The following is an 8529-nucleotide window of genomic DNA, read 5'->3' on the forward strand; positions in this document are numbered from 1 at the left end:
CCAGCCTGGGCAGCATAATAAGGCTCTATCTCTGCAGGAAAGCTTTAAACAGTTAGCCAGGCATGGTGGTGCGTCACTGTGGTCCCAGCTACTTGGGAGGCTGGGGTGGGAGGATCACTTGAGCCCAGAAGGTCAAGGCTGCAGTGAGCTGTGATGGTGTCACTGCACTCCAGCCTGGGCAACCGAGTGAGACCCTTTACAGAGACAGGATCTTGCTGTGTTGCCCAGGCTGGTCTCGAACTCCTGGCCTCAAGTGATCCTCCTGCTTTGACCTCCCAAACTGCTGGGACTACAGGTGTGAGCCACTGTGCCTGGCCTGGGACGGGGGTTTTGACATCCTTGTTTGACAGCTGAACCAGTTTCCCTCCTCCCCACCAGACCCCTCAGCTCCGGCTGGCTTCCGTGGCTGCCCAGGTCTGCGATGCAGCTGTTCCGCGTCGCCCGGCTGCCTGGCTGGGGGCAGCCGCGTGTTGGACTGAGTGTTGGCTATGGGGCCTTGTTCTTGTCCCGTCCTGCTTCCAGAAGCCTGCCCTTGCTCTTGCCTCAGCGGCTCCCTGCGGTTCACGTTCCCCTTCCTGCCTTGGCAAACCTGTCCAGCCTGGGCTGGCGGCCTCGGCTCCCACACCAGGACTTGTGGTTTCATTGGTGAGTCTGGAGTGTACGGTTATCTGCAGCCAGGACCCCGGACGGGCCAGATGAGTGACGCCCGCTGGTGTGTGTGCTGCGTGGGGCCCCGAGGCCCTGCCCTGGCATGGAGAGACTTGTCTGCTGTGGGCTGGGGATGTGGGACAGGTCAGGGCCAGACTCCGGGGTGGTCACCCCCATGCCCAGGCATCTCAAGCCCTCCGAGTTGGAGGGGACATGGCCCCCAGACCTGCATTTCAGTGCCTTTGTGTCCGCCAGAGCCCTCCCCTCCGGCTTCCTGTCACTCTGGCCTCGCTGGGGCAGCGGCCACTGGAGCAGGGGTGGGGCCAGGGTCACTCCTGGAGCCCTGATTCCTTGGCCTCTTGGGGTCTCGATGTGGGTGGGGTTTTGGGGGCCAGCACGTGTCAAAGTGGCGGCACCACCAATGAATTGAGCTCGAACTCTATCTTTGAGATCCTAGAGGCCTTGTAGCTGTGAGGTCTCCACCCAGCGCCGCCGTCTGGGATAGGGCAGGATGGAGTAAGGGTGGGGGGAGGCGGCCAGGTCCCTCCCCTGCCCCGACGCACCGGTGGCTCCCAGCACCATCCTGGTTTCTGCTCAGACAGTCACATTCCCCCTTCCTGCACCCCCACCTCCCAAATTTGCCATCTCACCCAGACCGGATTTTCTGTGACCACAGCGTGTGAGCCCAGCGGTGGCCACGTCAGGGCAGCCTCTCCCGTGTGTGACCCTCTAGGGACCTGGGACAGCTCTCGGATCAGCAAGGGAGGACCCCGTGCTGCGCCCTGGCAACGTTGGCGAGCTGTGCCCTCTGCTGGGTCGGCGTGATGGGGAACAAGCTCACCTCCTGCCATGGGCAGGGCCAGTGGAGTCCCCGTCTGTGGGTGGCACCTCCTGCCCCAGCCTTGCTAGGTCTCCGCTCCCTGTGCCTCAGTTTCCTCTCCTCAAGGAGGATCTCCCTAAAGTAAACACTGTGGGCTGCCACGGGCCACCGGCCTGGTCATGGCCCTCTGAGGGCCTGTGAAGCCAGGCCTATTACCTTCCACTTTCACAGTGAAGAAACAGGCATAGCAAAGTCCCCCGAGTGCCCAGGGACTCCCCAGCCCCATCCCCCGGTCTCAGGGAGGCAGCTCAGAAAGTCAGGCATGTGAGGAGAGACTCAGAAGAGCAGGCCCAACTCGGTGCAGTCAAGGTGGGCTTCCTGGAGGAGGGGGACAATGGACTGCACAGAGGAACAGACTGCACATCGCACTGGGTGCAATGGAGGTGAACAGAATGCTGCAAGTGGGAAGGACAAGGTATGGCGGCAGCACTGCTGGGGTGGGCGAACTGCTGTCCCCCTCTGAGTGGGCGCACCCCCGCCACCCCTCTCAGGGTCCTCCCTGCCGAGCCCCTGGGACCACCAGCCTCCAGGCCCCACGCCTTCCATCTTCCTGGCCCAGGCAGTTTCTGACTTCGTCCCCATCAAAAGTGCTGACCCTGCTCGTTTTCTCTCTCTCGCTGTGGGAGAGCTAGCAACACTGCTTTCCTCTCAGAGCCACCTCCTGACTGTATTGAAACAACATCCCCGCGGCTCCCTCTACTTCCCCAGAGCCTGAGGGGGTTGCGGGCAGTGTCTCAAAACCCTTTCAGGCCGGGCACAGTGGCTCAAACCTGTCATCCCAGCACTTTGGGAGGCCGAGGCAGGAGGACTGCTTGAGCCCAGGAGTTTGAAACCAGCCTGGGCAACATAGTGAGAACCCATCTCTACAAAAACTAAAAATAGGCCGGGCGCGGTGGCTCGTGCCTGTCATCCCAGCGCTTTGGGAAGCCAAGGAGGGTGGATCACCTGAGGTCGGGAATTCAAGACTGTCCTGGCCAACATGGTGAAACCCCGTCTCTACGAAAAAAAAAATTAACTGGGCCGGGCGCGGTGGCTCACGCCTGTAATCCCAGCACTTTGGGAGGCCGAGACGGGCGGATCACGAGGTCAGGAGATCGAGACCATCCTGACTAACACGGTGAAACCCTGTCTCTACTAAAAATACAAAAAATAGCCGGGCGTGGTGGCGGCGCCTGTAGTCCCAGCTACACGGGAGGCTGAGGCAGGAGAATGGCGTGAACCCGGGAGGCGGAGCTTGCAGTGAGTGGAGATTGCGCCACCGCACTCCAGCCTGGGCGACGGAGCGAGACTCCATCTCAAAAAAAAAGAAAAAAATTAACTGGATGTGGTGGTGGGCACCTGTAATCCCAGCTGCTCAGGAGGCTGAGGCAGGAGAATTGTTTGAACCTGGGAGGCAGAATCTGCAGTGAGCCGAGATCGCACCACTGCACTCCAGGCTGGGCAACAAGAGCGAAACTCCGTCTCAATAACTAATTAAGCTGGGTCTCTGGAGGCTGAGGTGGGAGGATCACTTGAGCCCAGGAGTTGAAGGCTGCAGTGAGCTATGACCACACCCCTGCACTCCAGCCTGGTGACAGCATGAGACTATCTCAAAAAAGGAATAGAAAAAAAAAAAGAAAAAACCTTTAAGGCCCCAGGGGTGGGGTAGGGATGTCTGGGACCCTCAGAAGACCACATCTGGTCAGTGGTTGCCCAGACAATAGGTGAAGAGACCCCAGCCTCCCACACTGACACTCATGCCACCCACCAGGTCAGACCCCCAGCCCAGCCAACAAGAACGAAGCCACAGCAGGCCCCTCAGGGCCCACCTGGGCCCTCCCGAGGCATCCGGAGGCAGGGCGCGCGAGTCGGCAGTCGGCCGAGGCCTCGTCTCCCCTTAGGCCAGGGTCTTGGGAGCCTAGGAAGGGTCATTTGGCCGGAAGGAAATTGTAGGCAGTTTCCACAATCTGAATCTCGGCTTCCCTTCCTGTTGGCCCGGGAGGTGGTGGCAGAGGGTCTGCAGTTGCTCTCTGGGCTGACACAGTGGGGGCTTGAAACCGTGGAAATGTCTCCTCTCATTTCTCTGTAAGATAAAAGTTCCAAGCCAAGGTATGGGCCGGGGGGGCTCCGTGGAGGGAGCGGGGGGTATCTTCAGTTTGCGGGGACTCGGGCCAGTCCTTGGCTCGTAGAGATTACACTGCAGTCTCTGTCTCTGTCCCCACAAGGCCGGCTCCTGTGTGTATGTCTGTTTTTTTCCTTCTTTTTTTAAGACACGGTCTTGCTCTGTCACCCAGGCTAGAGTGCAGTGGTGTGATCGTAGCTCACTGCAGCCTCCACCTCCCGGGCTCAGGTGATCCTCCCACTTCAGCCTCCCGAGTAGCTAAGACTACAGGTGTTCACCACCACACCTGGCTAGTTTTTTTGTTGTTGTTGTTTTTAGTAGAGATGGGGTCCTGCTATATTGCCCAGGCTGGTCTCAAACTCCTGGCCTCCAGTGATCCTCCCGCCTCAGATTCCCAGAGTACTAGGATTACGGGTGTGAGCCACTGCAGCCTGCCACTATGGCTCTTTTTTTTTTTATTGGAAATGGAGTCTTGGTCTGTGGCTAGGCTGGAGTGTAGTGGCATAATGTCGGCTCACTGCAACCTCCGCCTCCGGGGTTCAGGCAATTCTCCTGCGTCAGCCTTCCCCAGTGGCTGGGATGACAGGTGTGCGCCATCGCACCTGGCTTATTGCTTTTTTTTTTTTTTTTTAAGAGAGACTTTCGCTCTGTCACCCAGGCTGGAGTGCAGTGGTGCGATCTTGGCTCACTGTAGTCTCCACCTCCCAGGTTCAAGCGATTCTTCTGCCTCAGCCTGCCGAGTACCTGGCACTACAGGTGCCTGCCACCACGCTTGGCCAATTTTTTGTATTTTTAGTAGAGACAGGGTTTCACCATGTAGGGCAGGCTGGTCTTGAACTCCTGACCTTGTGACCCGCCCGTCTTGGCCTTCCAAAGTGCTGGGATTACGGGGGTGAACAATGACACCCCACTTTTTTTAGTTGGAGTCTTGCTTTGTTGTCCGGGCTGGGGTACAGTGTTGCGATCTCGGCTCACTGCACTGCAGCCTTCTCCTGGGTTCAAGTGATTCTCCTGCCTCAGCCTCCGAGGTACCTGGGACTACAGGTGCCTGCCACTACACCCCAATCATTTTTTGTATTTTTAGTAGAGAGAGGGTCTCACCATTTTGGCCAGGCTGGTCTCGAACTCCTGACCTCAAGTGATCCTCCTGCTTCGGCCTCCCAAAGTGCTGGTATTACATGTATGAGCCACTGCGCCTGGCTAACTCTACCTATTAATACTGTCAACGTGGGATATTAGGGTCCAGCTTGTGAACTTGGGGGAAACATTCACACCCCAGCCATCACACTCTGTGGTTCCAGGTGAAGGGCGCACACCTTTCAACCTAAAACAGGTCCCCTTGCCGTCTTGCTTTTATGCCAAACCCTGGCGCCCAGAGGGGAAACTGAGGCCCGGGGAAGAAGGGACGTGATGTCTGAGGATGAATGATGTTGAGCACAGGCTGGGAGGTAGGGACTCCCTCACTCGCTCTGCATTCCGCATGCCCAGCGGGGCTGAGCTGCGCAGGGGCTTTGGGTCACCTTGTCCTTCCACTCCTTCCCCGACAGGCTGCAAAATCAAGGCCCTGCGGGCCAAGACAAACACCTACATCAAGACCCCGGTGCGGGGCGAGGAGCCGGTCTTCATCGTGACGGGCCGGAAGGAGGACGTGGAGATGGCCAAGCGTGAGATCCTGTCGGCGGCCGAGCACTTCTCCATCATCCGCGCCACTCGCAGCAAGGCCGGGGGTCTGCCCGGCGCCGCCCAGGGTCCGCCCAACCTCCCCGGACAGACCACCATCCAGGTGCGCGTGCCCTACCGGGTGGTGGGGCTGGTGGTGGGGCCTAAGGGCGCCACCATCAAGCGCATCCAGCAGCGGACGCACACCTACATCGTGACGCCCGGGCGTGACAAGGAGCCGGTGTTCGCGGTCACCGGGATGCCCGAGAACGTGGACCGCGCGCGCGAGGAGATCGAGGCGCACATCACACTGCGTACCGGCGCCTTCACCGATGCGGGCCCCGACAGTGACTTCCACGCCAACGGCACCGACGTCTGCCTGGACCTGCTCGGGGCAGCCGCCAGCCTCTGGGCCAAGACCCCAAACCCAGGACGACGGCCCCCCACGACCACGGCCGGCCTCCGCGGGGACACGGCCCTGGGCGCCCCCAGCGCCCCCGAGGCCTTCTACGCGGGCGGCCGTGGCGGCCCCTCTGTGCCGGACCCAGGCCCCGCCAGCCCCTACAGCGTCTCCGGCAACGGGGGCTTCGCTTTCGGTGCGGAGGGTCCTGGTGCCCCGGTGGGGACGGCCGCCCCCGACGACTGCGACTTCGGCTTCGACTTCCTGGCGCTGGACCTGACTGTGCCTGCCGCGGCCACCATCTGGGCGCCCTTCGAACGCGCCGCCCCCCTGCCCGCCTTCAGCGGCTGCTCCACGGTCAACGGAGCCCCGGGACCACCCGCCGCCGGCGCCCGGCGCAGCAGTGGGGCCGGGACCCCCCGCCACTCGCCCACGCTGCCCGAGCCCGGCGGCCTCCGTCTGGAGCTCCCGCTGTCCCGCCGCGGCGCCCCGGACCCGGTGAGCGCGCTGTCCTGGCGACCCCCGCAGGGCCCCGTATCCTTCCCGGGCGGCGCCGCCTTCTCCACGGCCACCTCGCTGCCCAGCAGCGCCGCGGCCACCGCCTGCGCCCCCCTGGACTCCGGCGCCTCCGAGAACAGCCGCAAGCCCCCCTCGGCGTCCTCGGCCCCCGCCCAGGCCCTGGCCCGGGAGTGCGTGGTGTGCGCCGAGGGCGAGGTGATGGCCGCGCTGGTCCCCTGCGGCCACAACCTCTTTTGCATGGACTGCGCCGTCCGCATCTGCGGGAAAAGCGAGCCCGAGTGTCCCGCCTGCCGCACGCCGGCCACCCAGGCCATTCATATCTTTTCCTAGAGGGAGGACCGCCACGTGGCCGAGGCCTCCGCCGCCACCGGGGCCATCTGCGGGCGCCAGGGCTGGGCGCGGGAGACGGGGCGGGACCCGGGATGGGAGAGGGACGGGGGGCGAGGGGCGGAGGCCGAGGGTGCAGGGGGTGGGCGGCGGCCAGTGTTTACAGTTGAGCTTTAACTGCCGTCCCAGGCGTGGAGACGGGGACCCCGCAGCCCGGCGCCTCAACCCTTCCACGACAGTATTGAGTGGTCAGGTGACAATAAACCGGAGAGAAAAGGTCCGCTTGCACTTTTTTTTAGTTTTTATTTTTAGACACCCCTCCCCTCCAGGGTGATCTTTAAAAAACAAAACAAAAAATACGACTTTTCCAGAGCTCAGTGTTCTCCTTTTGTCCGAAGCCGTTTTCTGATTTGACTTTTCTCGCCGGCCGGTCTCAAGGCCGCACAGACGTTCCAGAGGAGGAGGGTGACATTTTTACCCCCTTTTTGGGGCTAACCATTTATGCTTTTGTACATCAACCATGCGCGGCCAGAGAGGGGCAGGGGCGGGGGGCGAGGGGCGTTCCAATCAGAAATTTCTAACTTTCTGTTAATTATTAATCCCCTTTCTACTGCGGTTTCTGTTGTCATTTTTTAAATTTTTTAATTTTTTTTTTTTTTTACTTTTACTTTTTACCTCTTGTGTATATGTAGGGAATTTATAGGGAAATATGTACTTTATGGAATAAATTTTAAGAACTAAAATATATTTTATTTTGAATAAAGTAATGGGCCTTTCATCTTGCAGCTAAATCACTGATTATATATTTGCTGAGCTGATTTAAGGGTTAAAAAAATTGTATCAAGAGTTTTATTTTTTGACTTCAAAGCCTTCTTAATAAAGCCTCTTTTCTACATGTGAGCGCACGGCTTCAGCGTGGTGTCGGGGGTGGGCGCCAGGAGGGGCCATCCTGGGGCAGAGGACACTCGAATCCAGCCCCTCGCCCCCCATCCCGTGGTCCAGGCTCTCACCCCACCCAGGCACCCTCTCTTGTTCCAGACGAAGGAATTGGGTCTGTGGGGGAGGGTCTAGCCGGGTTCCCCGTGAGCAGACCTCAGGTGCCCCCCATCCCAGTGGGTGTTCAACCATGGGCTCCACAGAGAAAGGACCCAGGCCGTCTTCCCTCGGGGACATCTGCCCAGCTCTCCGGGTGTGTGGGATCCATCCCAGCAGACCGTCCACCAGTCATGCAAATGGGGAAACTGAGGCCTGGAAATGCTCATCCCAGGTTTGACCCTGATGTCTCCTGGTCTGTGAAGGACGTTTGAGCCATGGTCATCCCCCCAGCGCTCTGGGAGCCATGACACATGGGGCCACCAGATGTAGCTCTTCAGGGCTGGCGTTGAGACCACAGACTGGACCCACGGTGAACCATCTCAGCGACATCCCCAAATGGCGAGGAAGCCCCTGGGTGGCAGGATGGGCCGCTCGGGGGACAAGGCAAGGGCCAGGCACACGGGCTGCGGGCTTGGGGAGTGGACCTTGCGGAGGGGCCTGGGGCTCAGAACCCACTAGGGAAGGAGAAGCACGTGTCCAAGAGAGGCTTGGAGAGCTTTTAGAAAGAGGCGAGGAGGCTCAGATGGAGAGAAGTCACCAGAGACAGACACCTGAGTTGAAGCTTAGCCCTGCCCAGGCTCCTGGCCTGGAACTCCCTCCTCTGCAAAACGCGGGGTGTTTCTAGATCCAAACTCCTGCTTGGTGAAATTGAGGGTCGTGTCACTGGTTGAATGGTGTCCCCCCACCAAAGTAAGAGGTCCCCCAAAAGTGAAAATGTGATTTTATTTGGAAAAAGGGTCTTTGCAGAGATAATTAAGGATCTCAAGATGAAATCATCCTGAATTAGAGCAAGAGTTAAATCCAATCATGAGTGTTTTTTTTGTTTGTTTGTTTTTGTTTTTGTTTTTTGTTTTTTGTTTTTTGAGACAGAGTCTTGCTCTGTCGCCCGGGCTGGAGTGC

At 59.4% G+C, this 8529-nt stretch overlaps 1 protein-coding gene across 1 annotated transcript in view; it reads left to right on the forward strand.

The window, feature by feature from the left end:
* MEX3D (mex-3 RNA binding family member D) overlaps nt 1-7436 on the forward strand; it is a 12976-nt gene extending 5540 nt beyond the window's left edge. Inside the window, exon 2 of the mRNA XM_026450006.1 lies at nt 5177-7436. Coding sequence (XP_026305791.1) covers nt 5177-6537 — 1361 coding nt within the window. The 3' untranslated portion in view covers nt 6538-7436. The remainder of the gene's footprint in view (nt 1-5176) is intronic.
* Nucleotides 7437-8529: the final 1093 nt, after the last annotated feature.

Source organism: Piliocolobus tephrosceles, unplaced genomic scaffold, assembly GCF_002776525.5.
Source record: "Piliocolobus tephrosceles isolate RC106 unplaced genomic scaffold, ASM277652v3 unscaffolded_9552, whole genome shotgun sequence".
NCBI lineage: Eukaryota > Metazoa > Chordata > Mammalia > Primates > Cercopithecidae > Piliocolobus > Piliocolobus tephrosceles.